Below are 24,496 nucleotides of genomic sequence, written 5' to 3'. Positions count from 1 at the left end.
TGGACTGAATGTGCAAACAATGTCAATATCAACACTAAACTACATTCATTTTTTGTATAAATCAACAACCTATGGACTGGATACTGTCTTACATGTTTTTATTTTTGCGTGTTACAATGCACAGTAGGTGTTCAGAAAGAAGATAAATTTGATGCATGGTTATTGACCTGATAAAGACATTGGATGAGAAAAGCAACCCTGTATCAAGATTTGACTTTGCTCTGTAAGATAATTTTTTTCGTTTTCATATCAGGTGACTGACTTAATTAACTGTGTCATATTATTTGACACACTTAGGTGATAAAACCTTGTTAATTAAGCTAATAGAAAAGGAAGTTTTATTATTTGAAACTTTTGGAGAGATTTATAGTGTCTGAATCAACATATTAAAATGGTGAAAAGAAAAACTGAATCAACTCCACTTCTTCTTTAGAATGCATATATTGGTTTTCTTGTGCTATTCAGTTTCAACATTGAAATATGAATGGCACCGTAAAATTGTTATCCTGGAAACAGTTAAGATTACATGTAAATCTTTGATTTTAATATCATGTACTGTAGATCACTAAATTTTCGTGACACCTTATTTTCGGGAGATAGTCATTGACTCTTGATTAGCGAGACAAAATTTTCACGAATTGTGGTTTAATATTGTTCTATATAATCTTAAGGTATACTTTTATACGCAAGAATTTAATTTTCGCGAGCATACTGTCTCGCGTAATTACGCAAAAATAAAGTTCTCGCGAATAAAAAGTGATTTACAGTATTTGTAATGTATTTGTGTGATTTTCATACCTTGTAATTTTAATGAATACATTTTATAATATTGCCACATTACTAGTTTCCATTCTTCTTATCAAATTCAAATAATAAAGAGGAATATATTAGTATAAAATGCAATTTGTTGTCAATGCTGTATCATGATTAAGAATAAATTCTACCAAATACTTTGTTGTTCTCAGGATATTGTTCATCGTATGCTCTGAATTTTTTTTCAATCCAATCTGTGTCTTTCACAATCAAAATCTTCAATAACCCCATAAAATGTCTGAATAAAGGCACAGTGTGAAACTTGACTTAACCTATTGCTGGATACAAAACATGTACAATAATTGGTTTACATTGACCAATTGTCTAAATATGCCATATAACCCAGGGATCATAAAAATTGTCCCTGTTCACTTATTGATATTATTTCATACCTTTGTGAAGATATTTTTCATGGCCATGATGAAGCCTTGCCTGTTGTTAAGGCCTAGTTTGTTCTCTGAGTTACTGCCACAGGCAAAGACACTTCCCACGTCTGTCAGAAACATGGTGCCATCCACCCCACAGAAAACATCTCTAATGACAACAGGTTCCTCAATGGTCAGCTCCTGGGGCTGACACCTATCAATGTTAAATTATTGTTTATAACTTACTCAGGATTTTTTCCCTCTTTTTACAAAAACTCTTTACACTTCTATTCATCAATCTTAAGAATAGTGTTACAACAAAACATCCAAACCGATTGGTTGAATATGGCCTAAATTAAAAACTTTTTTTTTTAAATCTAGGGAACAATTACTTTTTAATGCATTCGGAATATAGAAAATTTAGCATCAATGGACATATTTCACACATTCCTCGGCATAAAGCTCATTTTTCCCACTTTGTCCTTTGTAAGTTAGCTGAAAATTTTTTTAATCTTCAAACCTTATGGGAAAATTTCAATATGTACCTATATTGCCAGGGTATGGGCCTATGGGGCAACATAAACATATTCGTACAGATTTTATTTCCAAGATACTGACCCATAAAGTTACCGGTAGTAATGTTATAGAGGAATAACAGTACCTTACTCCATTTATCTCCGGATTGACCCCACAAAGGGAATAACTTTTGTAAATGTGAAAGTCACCTATTTGAAAATTTTCTGCAAAAAATATTTTTTCCTCTACCTACCAACCCAAATTTTTCATCCTGAGTCAGGATAGGGCAAACAAACATTATTTTACATTTGAGCTTAGCATCATGTACTTATTGATCATAGAAATCAAACAAAGATATCTAAATGGAAGAGATGATAATCTTGTTGATATGTCCTAGAACTTACTGGTTGTCTTCGTTACCCAGTCCCAGCCGTCCATCAGCCCCACACCCCCAGGTCAGAACCTCACCCTCACTCCCCACCGCAGCTACGTGCTTACTTCCACAGGAAATGGAAATCACATCCAAACTACAACAACAGAAATTAATTAATATAATGATATTTAAAAGATATTTTCACACCACAGACACTAATTAGATTTTATATGAATGTATTACTAGATCACAAATAAATTTCTTCTGTTTAATTACTCCACGTTTTTGAATGCAGTAATTAAATTTTTACTTCTTAATGTAGAAAATTTTTTACTTCTTGATTTTGCAATTTCTATATATCACGATGTGAGAACTAATTATGATTTTTACTATGCCCAATTTCTATGAAAATTTTATGACAGTAAATTATAAATATTTAAGAGTTCAATGCAGCAACTGCTGTGTGGTAAATGATAAATAAACAAAATAGCCCCTGTACCTGAGTAGTGTCTCTATGAGTCTGGGTCGGTAGCAGGAGAGGGTGTCTCCGTGACCCAGACATCCATCTGTCCCGTCCCCACAGGTCAGGACAATCCCATTGTCACTGGCAAAAATACTGAAGCCATCACCACAACAAGCCCTGGAAGGAGAAAATCAAAATATTATCCACTCTAAAAGCAAGCTGAATTTTAAAATACTATTTTTTCATGTAACATTATTTATAGTTAACAAACAACTTTTAATGTTTGGATATAAGCATTCTAGAGAAATAATACATATTTCTAATGCAATTTTGTTTTTGTTTTTTACCTTGATATAGACTTTCCATTCAGTGATTGGACAAGTTCTGGCTTGACCTTACTCTCTGTGTTCCCATGACCCAATTGACCTTTGACCCCTGAACCCCATGAGTATACTTGTTTTTCAGTGGTTACAACAATCACATGATCTTCTCCTACTGCAGCCTGTAACAGCAATAAAGGTCATAGTTAAAAGTGCATATTCTACTTTTCAAACAAATTAATAGTCAGGTCTTTTTTCCTGGCAACATAATACTTGTATTATGTATACTAAGAAATATCAATGACCACATACAAGAAAAGCTGACTGTACATGTATAAGCATAATTCACTTGCAACAGGTATAATTCTTTAACAATTGGTACACAGCAAAACTCGGTTATAACGAAGTCAACGGGACCTACGAAATTACTTTGCTATATCCCCAATTCGTTATGACGGTTTAAGAAATTCATTAGATTTATATAGCTGGGGATCCAAGATGACTTCGCTATATCCGTAAATTCGCAATATCGGTGTTCGTACTAAACGAGTTTTGCTATAATTCACTTACATGTCTTATTTTGATTTTGGGTGGCAGTTCAATGGGAGTCATGCAAGCCGTGCAGCTCTCAAAGTAGAAAAACACTGACCTGTAAAATAACGGGAAGGTGAGTGAAAGGTAGATAATGGATATCTCAGGTGCAGATATTTGAAAACAAGAAAGTTGTGGGTCATACATGTAACATTAAAAAAATTAAATCATGGAAATGTGTTTCACTCTGTAAAAAAAAAAAACATGCTTATCTAAAATGTTTATAGTCATCACAGATGAAACATGCAACAACTCACACATAAATAATTTAAAATTCTAATTTTTGAAACCAAATAATTAATACATGTATGATTTTTTTTCTTCACTTAAATACTGTGTATATTACAGAGTATGTACAATTCACTGAATGTAAATTGAAGATATTTTGAATCTGCAGGAAAGACCCCATGTGTACAAGGTGTTTAAAGAATAGAAAATTTACAGAGTACAAGTGTTTGTTATTTTTCTTCCTTTCCAAAGTTATTTAAATTTGTATTATCATGTGTAATCCATTTTTTAACCTATCTTAGATTTGACATTTATTTGAGCTGTGATATAAAAGTGTAGAGAAGCAATTAAGGCATGCATAAATAGTGAACTTGTTAATAAGCTAGTGATCCATAATTACTTCCAGATTTCGATCTTTTAACATTATTACATTGATTCACTTCTGTATTTTACATTAAGAAACAAAATTTTTTTTTTCATCTTGTAAATCACTTTTTTTCATCTCCTCTTCCATTATCTGGTTATAATCATAATAATTTCAAAATGTCAACAGAAATAGTAACTTAAAAATAATAATGGTACAATATGCATGATTTATGTCAAAACAACACCAATGACAGGAAATGTGACTTCCCACGACACCCAGTGTATTACCGCTTGTCCAGAGCACGACTACTGTACACAAAACCACAATCACACATTATTACAGTACATCCCTACTGAAGTCAGTTTCATGTTTACTATAATTATGGAAGCAGTCTAAAATGTGTTTTTTGGTCAGAAAGAGTATCTCTAAATCATTTCATTCTTTGTCTCAAAATATTCAAGTAGAAGAAAGTATTTTAACTAAAAAAAAAATTTCTTTTTTCAATATCTGACACTGTTTAAAATAATCACAAAACATGTACTTTCACAAAACTTAGCTAAAAGCACAAAGATGTAGAATATTATACTCTACTTGTTAAGTCTTCAGAGTATGCTCCCCTTCCTCTAACTTTTATAGAGTGAGCTCCCCTTACCTGAGTTTTTTCTTGGCCTTGGGGTCATTAACATTCCCCTGAGACAAGACTAACTCGTCATCAGTGTCAGGGTCCTCAAACTTATTCATCAACTGTCAAATATCATTATTTATTTATTCACAGAAATTATCAAAGTTCCAATGATATATGAATTGGGTTGATTCAAAATTATCTGATAAATACATAGATGTATCTCAATAAGCAAGGGAAGAAAGACAGTGGATGAAAAATAATATCTTAGTGTGGAAGATAATTCAGAATTCTCATACATAAAACTGTGGAAATATTTTACAGTGACAAACCTCAGGCAGCCTGGTGTACATGATTTCATTGGCTGATGGTCTCTCGTCAGGATCCTGTTTTAACATATCCATAATCAAAGACTTGAACTCTTCACTGTAATTCCCTTTTACAGGAGCAAATTGTCCCTACAATCACAAAAACATGAAATACACAATGCACCATATTTTTGTTTTAATTTTATTTTTATTATTCATTTATTTTTCTTTTTTTACTTTTCAATTTTTTATACACTGTAGCTCTGCAGAATTAATGCCTTTACTTAGAAATGGTCCGTGAATAAGGATACCTTCATGATTTTGTTGACCAGAGCTGGTAAGTTGGATCCCTCAAATGTTTTCTGTAGACAGGCCATCTCATACAGTATACATCCCAAGGCCCAGATGTCAGATTTATCATTGTACGGCTTACCCTCACACTGTAAAAGAGAAATACCATAAATAAAACTTGTCAAACAGAACAATAACTTTCTTAGATTTATGCATTAATGAATGAACAAAACACAAGGAATCAATTTAAGAAATAATTTAACAAATAATGATATTTTAGGGTGGAAGATATTAAATTCTAAGCTACGGGAATGGGGTATAATTACAGGCAATTCTAACATACCATCTCTGGGCTGATATAATAAGGTGTCCCTAGGACTGTGTTAGCTCCCTTGTTAGCAGAGCTAAGCATCTTAGAAATCCCAAAGTCTCCCACCTTAACCACACCCTCCTTTGTCAGGAAGATGTTAGCAGTTTTCAGATCTCTGTAATAATATAAGAAAGAAATGAAGAGGACATGAATAAAATATTCAGATACTTAATGTACTTACATGTACATGATACTTAAAGAAAGCTGGTAAAACTAGTGCTCATCCTAATTTTCTCTAAACATATTATTATTTTCTTATTTTCTGTAAACAGCTAATGTACAGACATTAGAGAACACAAACCTATGGAGTATGTTGTGTTCGTGGATGTGTCTGATGGCTGCCACAATCTGCTGGAAGATCTGGAGGATTTCCTTTTCCTCCAAATTCTTGTCCTTGGCCGCCATTCCAGCCAGCTTCTGGGCAAGAGTTCTAGACAAAAAAAAACATAACTTACATCAGAATTTCACTTTGAAATCTGTAGAGAACTCTTAAAAAGTTGCATCAATTATTCTGGGTTTCTGACCACACATAGTAAGTTGAGTAAATCTGTGAGGACATCACTTACCCTCCATCAGCATACTCTATTTCTATCATTAGAACACCATCCTCCTCAAAACTGTCATAGTAACTGATGATGTTAGGGTGGTCCAACATAGCCAGGATAGAGACCTGATAAATAACAAAACTGTCATAGTAACTGATAAATAACAAAACTATCATAGTAACTGATGATGTTAGGGTGGTCCAACATAGCCAGAATAGAGACCTGATAAATAACAAAACTGTCATAGTAACTGATGATGTTAGGGTGATCCAACATAGCCAGAACAGACACCTGATAAAGGACAAATGTCTAAATTACATTGTCACTGCTTTTGTTTTAGAATTGTATAAATTTTAAACAAGAATTTCCTGGCTGTTTTGATACTTTGTACAAAACTTGTTTTAGAAGTTATACAAATGTTGAATATTTCCATTATTGTCTTTTTCAAACTATGATTTTCAAACTACATGTGCATGCACAGAGAATTAAAAATAAATTCTTGACATTTATCCTCAGTATTAATCTGTCACCTCATTCAGAGCTAGCTGTCTCTCCGCTGCATTCAGGTCGTGCATGTTAATTTCTTTCAGGATGACAAGAGAGTCATCATCTTTCTTTCTATACAATACTGCAGCACCATATGCCCCTAAAATGTTCATCTCAAATTATAGTACATGTATAATTTGAATGTGATGACATATTCCAATTAATAAAAGTTGAATTGTGCTTTGGACTTTCATATTTTAATCCCCTAAAAACAAAAATGCTTTTTTTTTTTAGAAATCTGGACAAAATTTTATTTCGTTTACTCACTGATTGTCATTTGAGTAAATATTTGATTCTCTCCCCTTGGAACATTTATTAGGACACATATATATACTTATATATACTGTACCTTTTCCGACAGTTTGTATTTTCTCAAAACCTGCTAGAGACTGCTGGTTGTTCCCACTCAAACCTCTCAATTTCTCCATCCGAAAATAAAGTTTACCGACACTTCTACAAGAGGTTTAACATACAGTAACATGAAAATAAATTACTTTCCCAAAATACGATTGGAATTGACTTTGGTAACCAAACTGAACAAAAGGCAAGAAAACCCCTATCTTTATATAACAAACTTTAAAGTAAAGCATCTTAGACAATACTTACATTTTATTTTCAGAGCTCTGTTTGCTGTCATTTCCAGCTATATCTCTTGCCATAGTCACCTTGACCTAAAATTATCACAGCAGACCTTAGCACTATACACATCATCTTTTCTGATGATAAAGCAAGACTGATTTTCAGCTATATCAGACTAGTAGAATTAATTTCCTCTACAACATTTTTTACAAAAACATCAAAAAATATAACTCACTTTCACTAGATTTTCCAGCTCCTTTATAATGGCCACTCCATCTGGGTGAAGAACAGCATTACAGGCCAGAAAATCAAGGTGAGGACATTCACTGTCAAAGTTCAGGTGAGAGGTCACTAGGTTTGTGAAGAAGTCCTTGACCTGCTGATTCTCACAAAATGTGTCCTTTGATGCAACCTTACAGCAAAACAAAATCTTTAAATAGTACATGGTTATGGTAAATGTCTTTGATTGTATTGGTATAACAAAGATCAACTGTAGTTATCAAATTAAAGAATCCAAACAGCAAGGGCTGGTCTTTACTAGGAGTGAGTAGATCCTCACCTTGTCAACCTTGCCTGATATCGGGATGTTTGGACCTACCTTGTCATCCTTACCTGATATCTGGATGTTCGGACCTACCTTGTTGTCTTTGCCTGAAATGTGGATGTTGGGACCTACCTTGTCATCCTTGCCTGATATCTGGATGTTGGGACCACAGCAGCTCATCATCAGAGCTATACTATCCACTTTTCTGTCACTCAGAGTCTGGTTCACAAGGCCTACAACAATTAAATTTACAGGTAAACTGTTGAGACTAATTCAAAAATGAATATCATGTTGAGAAATGAAATCTCTCTTATGGAGTCAAAACAAAGTTTAATATATCAAAAAAATAATTTATTATAAAATTTGTAAATGAATTATTTAAAAAATTTGCATCCTGATGATGTTTATGAAAAATTTTCAATTAATAACATTCAATATCTTTATAAAAGAATTTATGAAAGATAAAAATTACCCAGAATTCCTTCTGTTGTCATGGAGTCATACTTGTATTGTACAAAAATCACATTGGGCTTGATGCTATGCCTGAAATAGATGCTGTTCCTGATTTTTGTGGACACCAGAAGTAGACGAGGGGGTTCCCCAACATCAGTCTGGGAGGAATCATTGGACTGCCCTCCTCCAACTTTTCCAAGAATAGCAGCTTCGTCTTGGAACTGAGGTGGACTCCCACTGCCTTCAAAACCAGAATCTGGTATCTGAAATATTGAAATATCTGAATTATTTATCTGAAATTTTGAAATACCCATATTATTTACCAGAAACTGAAATCTGAAACATTGAGAAATCAAAATAATTTACCAGAATCTGATATCAGCAATACATGTACTGAGATGGCGAAATAATTAACAAGAATCTCATGTATAAGACAGGGGAATAATAAACTTATATGTGGACATAAGTTGTCTTCAAAAATCCTATTTCATTCCATATACATCATCTTTTAAAATGTACAAACCTCTTTTATTCCAATAAACTAGTATTTGAAAACAGAAAAAAATTGTTACTCAGGCCCATGATGCACTTACAATTATACCCAAGATGATTTTATTTAAAATAAATAATTGCCAGCTAAGTCAAAGTTTCAAGCTAAATGTAATGATTAGTAGGAAGAGAGAAAATGCAATGGACCAGATCAGGATTCAAACCTGGGACCCCTGATTCTCAAGTCAGGTGCTCTATCTACAGAGCTATCGGGACATTTAACTAATTATATACGTTACCAAATCTTATCTTACACTCTCTGGTTTAGAGATCTGCCCTTTTGTTTGTATTTTGATCTGAGATCCACACGAGGTAAGGAATTCTGTCACTTTCTTTTCTTCTGAGTTTCTGACAGCCAGCTGCAGGTCATGTAGTGATTTTGTCTCTCGTCTTGAAGGGGACTACACAAAAAACAAACTTATGTATATCAGGGAAAAAAGACTTGTAAGCACATCAGCATAGTGTTTTTCAGTGTTCTTATCACAGGAATTCATTTTTAATAAGATATATGCATTATATCTTCATACCCCTTCAGGAACTGGGAGGTCATGGGTCACGTGAAGGTCATCATAGCTGGCATGATGTGACCCCGCCTCCTTCTGAGCCATTGTTACATGTAATTACTCATTGTCTTCAAGTCTGCTAGCTACTGCTTATGATCCAAATGATCTGAAAGAATAAGAATTAAGATACCACGACAACTGAGACATAAAGCAGATTAAAAAAAAATTATATATCCTAGATATTTAATCAATGTTGCAATATTTTATTTTAATAATTTTTCCCCGTCGTAAATAATAAACTAAAAATCGGGAGAAATGAATTAAAATGACCCATAACATCATTTTTAGTTGTACGGTTGACTCTTGAAATAATACAATGTATATATTCAGATGAAGCCTATAATCGTCAAACAAAGTAGATCTATAAGAAATTAAAAAAACAAAACAAAAAACCCCACAAAAACACAAAAAACAAAAATTCAGTATCATTGTTTATAATGGGAGCCCTAAAAAAGATTACCTATTAACTGCAAGTGCAAGATGTAACAACTGTGTAAGATCACCAAAAAAAAAAAAAAATCCAATCAAAAATCCGGCCGAGGCTATTCGCACGACGGTCGTGCTAATTACCGATGTTATCCGCACGACGGTCGTGCCGATAACTAGTTATTCGCACGACGGTCGTGCGAATTATAAACGTTATTCGCACGACAAACTTCAAAATTAATTTATATTAATTATACGTTTATTTGTATTATATTTTTACTTTGATATGATTTTTCACGTATGTCATTTTGCTTAATTGTACGTTGAAACTCAAAACAAATTTTATTTATTAGACATCGACATAAAGTTAACCTACCTTTTTCCATGCTTACTATTCAAGAGTTCCTATGCAAGAGGTTTTTTTTTAAAATGTGATTTAGCCGTTTTTTGCACTGATATGATTTTTCCAAGAAAAAAAAGAAGAAAAAAAGAAAGACCCCCCCCTAATAAACGGCAATTTTATTTTCGAAATACGACACGAAAATTTTAATTTTATACTATACACCCTTGTTATGATACATGAACTAGCATAATATAGGATCTCCCTATGGTTATAATTAAAAGAACAAACAAGGTTACCCTGTTTCTTTCATGTTTTGTGATGTTTTGTTTTATCCATCAGGTTCACAGTTGTGTTGTTTTCTAAATAAATTCGCATTTTTATACTGAGTAATAGTTTTCTTATTTGTAAAATAATGCTGTACCACAGACACTTGTTTCGAAAATGATTTTTAAACCCATAGTATAATAATAACACCTTTTGTTATCATTATACTATTAAAATTATTTCCGAAACAAGTGCCTGTGTGCTGTACATAAAATAATAAAGCATAGAATAGATTTAAGCTAAACATGATTATTACATTTTTTTAGGGGTGGGGTGTTATTTTGGAAATTCAAAACATTTTATACATGCAGTACATATAACTAAAATGCAACTAATGAATGTTTATCATATTTATAAACAAGATTAACATATACTGGATTCTCTCTATCATTTTGGGGACTAGGGGTCGTCCCTGTCTAACAATCCGCGAGGTTTTTCACACTTGAAGCAGTTCTACTTACCGCATGGTCAATTTCTCGACTGTGGTCGCGATTAACGTGCACAATTTCAGCGGCACTTAGGGACTTACATGTCATGTACACATCTCAAAAAATAAATACAGAAAATTCGACATAATATTTTACCCATATTATAATTTTTACGTGAAGTATTCGGAAGAAATAGGAGAGAGAGAGAGAGAGAGAGAGAGAGAGAGAGAGAGAGAGAGAGAGAGAGAGAATTAAAATAGGAAAGACTAATTAAGACCGTAAATAAAGGAAAGTATATTATGAGAAAAATATTTGTGTACAGGCTATGATATATATAATTTTTGCTCCAATCACCATAACCTTAGAAAAATACCCAAGAATTAAATAATATAAAGGATGAATAATATTTAAAATATATGTCAATTTATTTAGACACGACGAAGAATATTCAACAAAGGCAATTTGAAAGCAACTATATAAAGGAATATTATTTATTTATTTTGTGTATTAAGTGCATCCCTTCTCCTTGGAATAAATTATATTTATTTTGTATTTTGGTTCGTGAAAAATATACGTTGGTTCGTTGGTTGGGGGGAAAAAGTATACGTTCGTTGGTTGGGGGAAAAAGTATACGTTCGTTGTACATATATAATTTCCCCCACCAACAGCGTTCAGCGTTGATATAATTAATGTTAGAGTTATCTCTCTTGTGTCGTGCGGATAAGAACTGTTATTAGCACGACCGTCGTGCGGATAACGAAATTTATCGGCACGACCGTCGTGCCGATAGACCACCGGATGTTTGACTACTAAAATTAAAATGAAGATCGGTTCGAATGAATTTCCCGGACAGTAACTTATGAATTTATTGTAGGAAAAACTGTTATACCTTCAAATGATGTCAATGACAAATATATAACCCATAATTTAAATTAAATTATTAAATCCAATCATATTTTAGGAGGATAATAAAAAATTATTGTTTTTCTTTCCAAGGCTCCATCCGGATCAAGTAGCTTTGTTTTTTACTTTCTACTTTCCTTTTGATATTCAGGCGTCTTTGGAAACGAGCTTCTGTACAGTATAACCAGAGACTGGTAACACAGTATCGATATCGAGTGGTGTTGATTGGGGTTCATCCAATATTTCACAAAGTTCTGAAAATTTGCGTTATCAGATTTGTTTGTTGAATACTGAAGCAATCAAAAATGTCTGTGTCTGCACGAACGGACTCATGCGAACAGGTAGATTGGGCGAACGGACCAAATGCCCTTTTTGAGTAAATCAGTAAATGATACCCCCGCATCCTCAATCTCCTATGCAGAGTTGTCATTCGTTCCTCTGTCGTATGAGCCGATGGTATAGTAGAGAGTGCCGCCTTCCATATGATTATAATGGCAAAGTCCATGTTTTGCTTTGGAAGACCCGTAGAGTGTCAGATTTTTAAAAAAGTAAAATAAGGAGGTGCACAATGACATTTTTTAAATAAAAATCTGTGGAATTATTATTATTAGAAAGTGATAAAGGAAGAGTTGCTGATAAGAGATGGGTATACGCTTAAATATTATAGAAAGAATGGCAGCTAGGTCAAAGTTTAGCTAAGGGAAAACCGATGTATATGTTTCCAGGAAGTCATAATATGGCACTTATGATGCAACAAAGATTCTTTGAAAGTCTCATTTAATTCATTCAGTGGTAAAAGAGGAGTTGCGGATAAAAGATGGGTACCCCAAAACGAAACAGACGGTCGGACATCCCGATCACTATATACCTCCAACTCTGTGTGTGTGTGTGGGGGGGGGGGGGGTATGAATATCAGACTTTTTACGAATTTGATATTTTCCTAGCATAGGCACTTGTTTCGTATACGGGTATCCCCTACCTATATAGGTAGGGGTACCCCATATACGAAACAAGTGCCTGTGATTTTGATGAGGAAAAAGAAAAACCATATAGTTACTCAGGTAAGCGTTTTATAGTCCATGGGTCTCTTGTTTGCAATGTTAAAAATGCTGTGCATGAATTCTCAGATTTTTTCACAGTATCATGACTTGGCCAGACTCGTAATTTTTGGTTTACAACTTGGGATTTGCTTTTAAAACCTCAATTGCGGGATGATAGTGGTGTTTTTTTCTTCCATTTTTCAGTTACTATTAGTGCATTTATTCACGTGGAAACCTTCATTCATGATCTAGAAGGTTCTGTCTTTTGTGAACAGTTCAGGCTTGTCATCAGATTCCATCCTGATGAATTTTTTTGAAAAATATATATGTCATGTTGGACTAATCGACAATAAGTTTATTCATTCGAGAGCACAGGCACTTGGGGTATGCATGGACCCCCCTTTCCATTTTTCCTTTTTTTTTTAATCTGGGGTCGGTTACCTTTTTCCTATTTTTGTATTTTAATATGCACTATATATTATCAAAAATGTAACTCTTTCGTCTCTGTAAGCTGTTTTTAAAAGTATCGTTTTCGACTGATACATAAAAGAGAGTAATCAATGTATCAGTCGAAAACGATTTTTAAAAAAAACCTTATAGAGACAAAAGAGTTATATTATTGATAATATATAGTGCATATTAGAATACAAGAATGGGAAAAAGGTGACCCGAAAGAAAGAAAAGAAAAATGGAAAGGTGTGGGGGGTCCATACCCCAAGTGCCTGTGGTCGAGAGTTTACACGACCTTCGATTTTTGAGTTAGTTTTCAAGACATTAACAGTGAACTGAACAACTGGTGGACTATATAGTTTCTTCAATTAATTATTGTTAAATTCTTAGCATGTCTGAATTTTTGAAAAAGGGCGAGATAGGCCCTATTCGTAGTCATTCCGATCATCTTAAAAAAATTGTTTGGTTGCCCTCTTTCGACCAACTGGCTAAAAATCAACTTTTTCAACCTCCAATAATTAAAAAAAAAACCTACAATGTATCTACCCAGGCGCGGATCCAGGTGGGATCCACCCCGGTCCAATAAAATTTTCAACCAAGAATTTTCTTGACCAAAATAAAAAACAAAAGACGTAAAATCACTAATTTCCCATGCATGAAAAAAACCTATTTCATGGTGGAGGGGGGGGGGGCTACTCGTTGATTTTCAAGCTTCAGATGTATGACTTTTAATACCACTGACACATAGATTATGACTTTTCATACCAATTTCAAATAGATCTGCGTTTTCTAGAGGGAGGGTGGTGGTAAAATGTCACTCTACTTGAGTAAATAAAGACATACATTTGCAAATTCTGGGGGGGGGGAGATGGGGTCGCAGCCCCCTGCCAAAAACACACACTGTAGATCCGCACATACTACCGATCAAAACTCTAAAGATGAACTAAAAATCGATATAAATATGAAAAAAGTCAATCAAGTATGTTAACTTTTGAAAATTGACTATCATTTGGAAGTAGGCGGGAGAACAAGTTCGCAATTATTTCACTCGATCCTTGGTTTACTACCGCCGTCATAGCAATCTAATTAAAATTGGATGTTAGATCCGCTCACATACTCACTGCTCAAACGTTAGTGTACAGTGTATTGAGTACATGTACATGTATGCAAGCCGATCTAACATCTATAATTTTATTTAGATTGCCGTCATAGTAGGCGGGTATTTAGGCCTAGACTAGAACGTCGATCCTTCAGTATAATTATCCATACTTTATACTTATCAGAGCATATAATATTTCTTTTGTGCTTTTTTGGCAAGCATAGATTACATCAGGGTACTTAAATGTATGCTATTTCCCTTATCTTTTTTTTAATCACATGACAACAGCAATTAATTGTCAGGATCGTTGTAGTTTCTCTTAACATACAGGTGAACTTCAAGGAGGCCATCTTGAATTTTAAGCTAACTAAAGGTAAATTTTCTTCTCAAAATTTCACTTAATACTGTCTTCAACTAATTGCAGTCCAATTATTAATGAATTTCATAAACTTTAAAAAACGATAAATGAAAAATGAAATTCAACGTAATTTAATCACATTAAATCAAGGGTTCCGATTTTATTGTCCCATTAGGCAAGTATTTCTTTCAAAGGAAGTGACCAGGAAGTACAGGGGCATTAGAGTCCTTAGTGTTTGGCTTTCACTCAATTATTATAAATAATGTGATTCAAATCACAAACAAGGTGTGTTTGTGAAACACTGATGCCCCCGAAGGGCAACATAGCTCAGATTAAACTTTTCTGAAATGCAAATTTAATATATTGGCACCCAAAGTAGGGTATTCTCACTGGAAATACAATTGTGATATATGAAAGTAGACCAAGGTTAAAGTTTTTTCATAAGTACGGAAATCTCCAAGGTCAAAGGGTCAAGGTAATTGGTGTCCAATGAAAGGTCTTGTCACAAAGAATACATATGTGAAGTATGGAAGCCCTACCCCTAACCCCTCAAAAGTTATGATCAAGGTACAAAAGTATTTAAAAAGTAGGTAAAACTCCAAGGACAAGGTCAAAATGTCAAAGTTCTTGGTATCCAATGAAGGGTCTTTCCACAAGGATTACATATGTAAAATATAAAAGCGCTAGCCCTTACTGGTCATAAGTTATGGCCAAGGTTAAAGTTTTTTCATAAGTACGGAAATGTCCAAATTCAAGGTCAAAAGGTCAAAGTTGTAGGTATCCAATGAAAGGTCTTGGCACAAAGAATGCATATATGCAGTACAAATGGTCCTGGTATCTTATCTGTTCAAAAGATATGGTCAAAGTAAAAGTTTGGAATTTTTGTGTAAAAGTGGGTCAAACTCAAAGGTCAAATTTGGTGGTACCCAAAGAAAGGTCTTGTCATAAGAAATACACATGTGAAATATGAAAGCCATAGCTCTACTAAATCAAAAGTTATGGGCAAGATTAATGTTTTTGCAGACAAACAGACAAACACCTAGACAGACGGACGGACACGACAAAAAACTATATATAGTTTATATACCCCCCGAAACTTCGGCATAAAAAGACATGAAGAATCAATCTTTAATTCACCAACCATTTATTTGTTTTAGTGCCATCTACTTAGTTCATGTTCAAGATACCGGAAATGGATACCCCAAACTGTGCCCAAGACGTCTTATGCTGCAGTCATTGTGAAAACTCTGTCATACAGAGTCATTGTGAACTTTGTAATGCCAACGTTTGCAAGGATTGTGTAGGGGAGCACCTGTCCGATTCGTCCAAAAATCATAGAGTCGTGCCTTTCAAAGCAAAATTTTCTACCTTCACTTACAACTATCCTAAATGTTCAATCCATGCTATAAAACATTGTGAGATGTACTGTGAAACCTGTGACATTCCTGTTTGTTCCGGCTGTATCTCTTCTGGAAAGCACCAAGAACATAAAATTGCAGACTTTTTTGAAAAACACAGTACCAAAAGAGAAAAATTAGAGACAGATTTAAAAGAACTAGAGGGACAACTTAATCCCAGATATGAAGGAATATCTTCAAATATACAAATTGGAAAAGCAAATTTGGAAAAGTATTGTACGAAACTAACAAATGACGTCATCAAACAAGGCAATGATTGGCATAAAGAAATTGATATTGTTGTCGACTTACAAAAGAGTGAAATTACTGCACTGAAAAATAAACATGTGGCTTTTCTTAATAAGCAGGAAAATGAAATCAAATGTATTACTTCTGAACTTCAAAACTGCATTCTTGAAATGAAGAAAATTCTCAAATCTAGTGATTTGTCCCTTATTTGTGCATATAAATCAAGAAACGGTAATTTTAGAAAATTGCCACCTAAATTCAAAATTTCATTTCCACGTTTTGTACCCTCACAATACGACAAACAAAGTACATGTCACCAACTTATTGGTTCTTTGTCAGCATTATCAATTATGACAGAGGAAAGGGGTTACAAGAAAAAAGCATCAGAAGACGTATCCCCCCTTTCCGACAAATCACTACTTGATGAACCAAAGCTCATCTCCACTATAAACACCGGATATGGACTCACTTCTGTTGCTTGTCGAAGGGATGAAGAAATCTGGACCTGCGAAAGAGACGAAATCATAAAACTTTATAACCTCCATGGCGAGCTACTGAGTCTAATCGAAACCAAGTCAAAGAATGAACCAGGGAACATAGCAGTGGCAGAAAATGGAATTTTAATCTATACCGATCCCGTCAGAAGAACTGTAAACGTAGTAAGGGATAGACAGACACAGGAAAGGATCAGACTACAGGAGTGGAAGCCCTACTATGTCTGTATTACATCCTCCGAAGATCTTCTGGTTACCATGCTCAGAGATGATGCAGGGCAATCCAGAGTAGTTCGTTACTCAGGATCCAAAGAAAAACAAATCATTCAATATGACGACAAAGATTGTCCGCTGTATTCTTCGGATTACAGGAAATATATTTGTGAGAACAGGAACCTGGATATATGTGTGGCGGACAATAAAGCTAGAGCTGTAGTAGTGGTCAATCAAGCTGGGGAACTCCGATTTCGATATAATGGCCATCCCTCATCTACAACCAAATCAATTGATCCAGTCGGCATAACGACAGACAGTCAGGGTCTCATCCTGGTAGCAGACAGTGAGAACAACTGCATCCACATCCTGGACCAGGATGGGGGATTTCTCTTTTATATCGACAAATGTAATTTACACCTTCCATACGGTCTGTGTGTGGACACCAAAGACAACCTCTTTGTGGCCGAATTGATAAGTGGTAAAGTGAAAAAAATACAATACAAATAAATGTCATTAATGACTGAATACTTCGGGGACTTACAATGTAACATTCGGCAATAAACAAAGAATTAATAGCCTTCAAGTCTTGTAGATTTATTTTATTTTAACAATCTGCATACTGTATACAGGGTTATTTTCGCCCTGTGTTATTTTCACCCTTTTACATTTGTGAACAATTTTGCCCAGTTTTAAATTCGCCCACTCACAGTTTTGTTTGAGAATTAATACTGTTATTTTTTAATTCGCCCCATTTTAAATTCGCCCACTTGTGACGAGGGCGAGATGGGCGAAAATAAAACGGGGGCGAAAATTTCCCTGTATATAGTATTTCTCTAATTTATCCGCAGTTTTAAACTTAGTTATTTTTAACAATCTGTGAAGTCAACCATTTTGCAAAAAAAAAAAAAAAAAAAAAACAAGATGTGTTTGTGAAACACTACATGTATGCGCCCGTCGGCAACAAAGTTCGTAAAAGCTATTTTAAGCATATAGGTCACTGTCAAGGTTACAAGGTCATTTACCTTCAGTTGGTGTCAATTGGAAAAACTTCATTAGTAAAGTATTCATACCAAATATGAAGTCTCTATCTCCTATGATTCGAAAGTAATGATGAAAGTTCGAAAAAGCTATTTTTTGCATACAGGTCATAGTCAAGGTCACAAGAACATTGACCTTGGTGTCATTTTTAAAAGCTTAATTAGTGGAGTATGCCTATACTAAATATATGAAGTCTTAATCTCTCATGGATCAAAAGTAATGGCGGAGGTTAAAGTTGACAATAGACAGATAAACAGACAGGACGAAAACAATATACGCCCCGGATCTATTGATTCAGGCACATAAAAAATAAAACAAAATTTGTTTGTGAAACACTAAGCGTCCGGCAGCAACAAAGTTCGAAAAAGCTATTTTTAGTATATACGTTACAGTCAATGTCACAAGGTCATTTGAAAGAAATTAATATTAGTGGAGTATGCACACCAAATATGAAGTCTCTATCTCTTATTGTTCAAACGTTATGACGAAGGTTCAAAAAGGCTATTTTTAGCATCCAGGTAAAAGTCAAGGCCATAAGGTCATTGATCTTGATGTCATTTGAAAAAAAACTCAATTAGTGAAGTAAGCAAACCAAATACGAAGTTTCTATCTCTCGTGGTTCAAAAGTTATGGCGAAGGTTAAAATTGACAACAGACAGAAAGACAAACAGGCATACAGCTAAACAGATAAACATACAAACAGACAGCCTGGACAAAAACAATATGCATCATCGGTCTATCGATCTGGGCTCATAAAAAACATCACAGCGACCAAAGGATTTGTGGAATGCTGAATTAAAACAATACTAATGACAGCACTGAGATATCAACCTGATTAGCCTTGTAACATTAACATATTTGCAAATAGCAAGTTTCTATCTAAATATTGAATTGCAAAAAAGACTCTTTTACATGTACAAGAGGTGATCAAAGAGTTCGCAAACTATTATAATAATGTCCATATCTACAAAACCACAATTCGGATCAGAATGATCATACACATGCTCAATAAATAGCATATGTAATGAAATGTTTTGCTCAATGTTTGTGACGTAACAGTGTGAAAATGATATCAATATTATGTAGATCGCGCGTGTGACAAAAAAAAGATTGGTTGACTCAGTCGAGCAACGAACGACTTTAAAGTAATAAAACGTATATCTTGGAATTTTCTTTATGAAGTTTATGAAGACAAAAGACTAGCAAGAAGTTTTGTCTTAAAAATGATGTTTGTTCCGTTGAAAGAGACGAGTTCTTTGTTAAGTAATTTGATATGAAATATCGCCAACTTACAAGTAGAAAAATATAGGCGAATATCTTTACAATTATATAATATAATGATTAAATCCCTAAAATATCGTTTACTTTAGACTTTAAACATAACAGATATGATAAAAAGAAGGCATATACAGGGGAACCAAAGCGTCCGGATAAATGAGGGTCCACTGTATATATACGTACTTTTTTATCCTAATTGAATAATCGACGCTCCAAAGACCGAGGACTAGCGCGTGCGTGGGTTTTGAATGTCATCATGCTCAATCTGGATAAGGATATCATTATATACCCATACGATTGCCGAGATTTGGCCATTTCTGACAAATGGACTATTTTTGTTATAAAAATGATAACTTGCAATTGGTAAGAAATATATAGATCTAAGAGTCGAAAAAATCTTTAAGGTATTCAATCGATAATAGTAACAAATTCATTGAAATTGAATACAGTACAGATATGTAGGCATTGAAAGCTCAGTGTATTTAGATATATTAACGCAATTGTAAATTGTGGTCATATCCCTGTTTGCTGGAAACGTGGTCTGATAGTTCCATTATACAAAGGTGGCAATAAGCCTAAAAATTCCTGTAACAGTTACAGGCCTGTAGCCTTATTGCCTTGCTTTTTTAAATTGTTTGAAAAAGTTATACATAATCGTATTACTAATTATGTTTTACTCAATAAAGATTTCCCACACGCTCAACAACAGGGTTTTCAGAAAGAGTTAGGTTGCCTGACAGCGTCGTTTAATCTACAAGAGACAATTCTACATAACTTGGAACAAGGTAGTAATGTTTACGTGAGTTTTCTTGATACCAGGCAAGCATTTGACACGGTGTGGAGGCCTGGTCTCATGCTCAAGTTATACGATCTTGGCATTATTGGTAGATTATGGTCTCTAATCAACCAATGTCAGCAAAATACAGTTCGTTCAATTGTTGCAAACCAAACCCAGTCAGATTGGTTTCCGGTTAATCAAGGTGTCAGACAAGGTGGAGTACTTTCGACCTTCTTATACCTTGTCTTTATCAATGATCTCATTCGTGATCTACAGTTGGGTAGCCCAAATACTGGGATATTAGATATCCCTAGCAACTGCCCCTCCTTAGCTGACGACCTGTCATTAATTGGTATTTCACCATTAGCACTCCAGGTACAGTTAGACATCGCATACAACTACTCATGTAAATGGCGATTTACATTTAATGCGTCTAAGTCCTGTGTCTTACAATTCCAAGCCAAAGGTTCAACCTTAGATCAAAGATCATGGCACTTGGGTCCTTCAGAAGTATCATGTGAACATTCCTATAACCACTTAAGAATCGTTATCAACCATAAGTGTAAACTATCTGACAGAATACACGAAGCTTACAATAAAGGACGCAAATCTTACTTTGCAATATCCGATCTTGGTACACAGTTTCTTAATCCCAAGACGATGTCTCATTTGTACAAAACGATCGTGCTACCGTCAGTACTTTACGGGTGTGAACTCTGGAACAACATGACATCCGCTGATAAAGTTCGACTCAACACATTCCAACACTTTATTTGCAAAAACTCACTCAACTTACCAAAATTGTGCCGGTCAGACATGTGCGAATCATTCTTTGACGTCTTACCTATATGCTCTGAAATTGACGCACGTAAACTTTTATTTTTTGGAAGATTAATTCGTTTGAATCCAAAGACATTAACAAAATCAATACTAGTATTTCTTGTAAGACTATTTTCTTACCTCCACAACCTCTCGGATGATCAATCTGGCTTTATTCCTGATATCATAAGGACTCTCCAATCATACAACCTTGTCTCCCATTTATGGAAATTTCTGGAGGATGGCTCTTTCCCTATGAAATCTGCTTGGAAGAAAATGGTACGCAGCAGTGTTAGGGCTTCACACATATCTCAGGGCCAAATACGAATGTCTCACGACCCTGATTTTAATTCCTTCACACAAATTTTCTCGGACTCGAAACCCTCTTCTATCTGGGACATAGCCGAAAATTACAAAGAAATTGAACTCTGCAAGTTCATCTGTAAACTGTGTACCTACTCATGCTCAAAGGAACATCTCGAAAACTGTGTCATTTGTGGAAGAACATTCTCTAATGTTTTTCAACATTCCACGTGTACATGTCCTGCAACCAGTGAAGTAAGAAACAACTGGTGGAATGTGATCACGAACGGTTTTGACGTACGTCTATCCGCAGAGCTGTGTGGCTTAACCGAAAATGAATGGTTTTTAGTTCTACTAGGACGCCATACAAATTATGAATCAGACAATGAATCTTTTCGGTTATTGAATTTTAACCTTGTTCGAAGCGCAGCCGCACACTACAACAGGGCACTTCCTTAACGCTGTCAGGCACAAAATAACGTGTAACTTCCCCCTTTTTTTTCTTTTTGCCCCCCCCCCCTTTTTTTTCCATTTTCCCTCTCATCCTCAGCAGTCCTTTAAAGGTTTTGTAAATATGTTTCTGTTTTGTTTATGTGTATGTTTTCTCATATATTGTCTTTTTGTGTTTTTCATATTTTGTATGTTTATATCTGTTTAAATGGAACTAGTGTAATATTTATTTAATTGTATGTCATATTTCATATATCTCCATGAGGAGGAAATAAAGAATGATTGATTGATTGATTGATCCATGGACTTCAATGCAATCTTTGTTAATTAACTACTGCTTAATTAATGAATTTTTTTTTATTTTCTCACGGGCAATCTTTTTCCACTATATAATACTTTAATATAATATCAGAGTACTATGTTCATGACAAACATTTAAGGGTAGGGAATTAGGTTCCATTAGGGATGGAAATCCTTAAGCTTCTGTGACAGAGCGCTTCGGAGCATATCACGTGGCCAATGGGCAGAACGTTTGCTGGTGAGCGTTAAAATCGAAGATGACTACTTTGAAAAATTTTACCAACATTGACATGAACACCGTATGTTAGTAACGATGGAATCTTTTTTAAAATTAGAAATACACGTATGTTCATCGTAGATAAATCCACCCTCCCAAGACATATTTGTATTGCAGCATGGAAAGAAAATGAACGTACATTACTTCTTACTTCTTGCTTTCTGATAGCATACGATTTTGACAATGGATATTTTATTTTCCAATTTTGGGCCCAGAAGGCATAAAGGTTTTTTTTTTTTTTACAATGACAAGATAGAAAGTTCTGAAAGAAAGGTTAGTAAACATACACAAACATAAACACACACACACATGTATATATCTGATATAATATATACAAGTAACTGTACATGTAGATGCAGCAGTTGGGGTTATAAAATCGTTAATTAACATGCGATCAAAATCAATATTATCAATATACATATACGAGTATACAAATAAGTATGTGTCTATATTATTTTTATTATATATTCCAAGCTCTCTGATTGGCTCAAACTTGATCACATGATTAAGTATACAACAGCATATAGACTTGAGTTACTATTTATAGAATTTGAAATGCATATCGACTTGATGTTTCCTAAAATGGAGATGATTTTCTGTAAAAAAAAAAAAAGTACTGATTTAAGAATTATAGCTAATACAGTGTATGACTTGAGGTTTCTGGGGAAAAATATGCTTCAACTTATATTTATATTTGTCTTGTTCTGTAATTGATAAGACTTAACAATGCCTTGAATTAGAATGTACTTTATATTAGAACATAATGAATATGTTTGTAAACAAGAGGCCCATGGGCCTTATAGGTCACCTGAGCATTATGCAACAACTTTCCAGTGATTGAATTTGATTCATATTTTAAGCCAGATGCTATGGCATTCACAATTTTGAAAGAGCTGGCGGTCCATTGGTCATCATAACTATACACTTAGCAATTGCTCAGTTTGGTTACTTAATACCCATAGGCAGGGTAGGGGAAGATGTGTATATATATATATATATATATATATATATATATATATATATATATATATATATATATATATATATATATATATATATATATATATATATATATATATATATATATATATAAGATTAGCATACGAAAAGTTTAATCTGCGCTATATTATCATATAGGGACACAAACATTTGTGTTTCACAAATGCATCTTGTTATTCAATTATACTGAATCAGGCTAAAGGGAATATATATTTCTTTATTCGTCAACCAAATATTCATGAATATACATTTAGACAATCTTAAAAACAGACATTAAAATGTACAAATGGTTTTTTTTTAAGTATCGACAATATTATATTATATTAATGTCAACTTAGAGGTACTGTGAGCAATGAGCTTACTAAATGATACTACACCCCCACCCCACCCCACCCATATGATTATAGTGGGAAAGTCCATGTTCTGGCCTTCGAGACCAGAAATAAGTGTCAGATCAACAAGTAAAGGAGGTACAAAATGGCACTATTTAATTTTTTTTAATCTGTGAAAGTGTCATCAAATTTTGTTCATTGATATGAGGGGGATTGCGGATAAGAAATGGGTATACGTACCCTTCAATATTAAAGAAAGAATTATCGTTTTCATGTTTTGCCCTGGGAAACCCAAAATATGTGTCTGATCAAAATGTAATATAGGAGGTGCACAATGGTACTATTTAACAAAGACTATGTGAAAGTGTCATTAAAGTTCATTCATTGGTATAAAAGGAGAACTTTGCAGATATATAAGATGGGTATTCCAAAGTAGCAGACGGCGGACATCCCGATCACAGGCACTTGAAGTATGGAAAATCCCCCCCCCCTTTTTAATGAAAAAAAAAATGTAAGAGTGTATAATTAATACCTCGAAAATATAAAATTTCCCCGTCAAACACATCTATATGTCGTTATATGCAAGCAGATTGTACTTTTTCTCACGTTTAAAGAATGGCCATATTCGGGTATAATAAAAATACACAAGGTAAGAAACAAAAGTTGTAAACAAACGGGGGACCCCTGCTTCGAGACAGATTACCAAGGTAATAATTAGTGTTACCTATCATAATTTTGCAAACACTCTGTCTGGGAGATGTTCTTTTACTAGTTTCTTTAACCTAAACC

The 24,496-nt window shown here is 34.2% G+C and overlaps 1 protein-coding gene across 3 annotated transcripts in view; it reads right to left on the bottom strand.

Moving 5' to 3' along the window:
- LOC134263131 (uncharacterized) overlaps nucleotides 1–9,494 on the bottom strand; it is a 28,134-nt gene extending 18,640 nt beyond the window's left edge. For 2 of the 3 annotated variants that reach the window (XM_062745439.1, XM_062745441.1), the window contains exons 1-19: nucleotides 9,371–9,494; nucleotides 9,098–9,244; nucleotides 8,314–8,557; nucleotides 7,974–8,074; nucleotides 7,533–7,709; nucleotides 7,325–7,389; nucleotides 7,068–7,171; nucleotides 6,703–6,818; nucleotides 6,194–6,297; nucleotides 5,929–6,057; nucleotides 5,601–5,742; nucleotides 5,278–5,406; nucleotides 4,991–5,116; nucleotides 4,689–4,780; nucleotides 3,421–3,499; nucleotides 2,878–3,032; nucleotides 2,567–2,707; nucleotides 2,099–2,221; nucleotides 1,206–1,392 (exon numbers count right to left, since the gene is read on the bottom strand). In XM_062745439.1, coding sequence (XP_062601423.1) covers nucleotides 1,206–1,392; nucleotides 2,099–2,221; nucleotides 2,567–2,707; nucleotides 2,878–3,032; nucleotides 3,421–3,499; nucleotides 4,689–4,780; nucleotides 4,991–5,116; nucleotides 5,278–5,406; nucleotides 5,601–5,742; nucleotides 5,929–6,057; nucleotides 6,194–6,297; nucleotides 6,703–6,818; nucleotides 7,068–7,171; nucleotides 7,325–7,389; nucleotides 7,533–7,709; nucleotides 7,974–8,074; nucleotides 8,314–8,557; nucleotides 9,098–9,244; nucleotides 9,371–9,451 — 2,442 coding nt within the window. In that variant the 5' untranslated portion in view covers nucleotides 9,452–9,494. The remainder of the gene's footprint in view (nucleotides 1–1,205; nucleotides 1,393–2,098; nucleotides 2,222–2,566; nucleotides 2,708–2,877; nucleotides 3,033–3,420; nucleotides 3,500–4,688; nucleotides 4,781–4,990; nucleotides 5,117–5,277; nucleotides 5,407–5,600; nucleotides 5,743–5,928; nucleotides 6,058–6,193; nucleotides 6,298–6,702; nucleotides 6,819–7,067; nucleotides 7,172–7,324; nucleotides 7,390–7,532; nucleotides 7,710–7,973; nucleotides 8,075–8,313; nucleotides 8,558–9,097; nucleotides 9,245–9,370) is intronic. The other variant, XM_062745440.1, reaches the window with a different exon arrangement.
- Nucleotides 9,495–24,496: the final 15,002 nt, after the last annotated feature.

The sequence above is a fragment of the Saccostrea cucullata genome, unplaced genomic scaffold (genome assembly GCF_032062105.1).
Source record: "Saccostrea cucullata isolate Sc308-1 unplaced genomic scaffold, CSIRO_AGI_Scuc_v1 ctg1012, whole genome shotgun sequence".
Lineage (NCBI taxonomy): Eukaryota > Metazoa > Mollusca > Bivalvia > Ostreida > Ostreidae > Saccostrea > Saccostrea cuccullata.
This window is presented reverse-complemented; position numbering and strand designations above follow the sequence as displayed.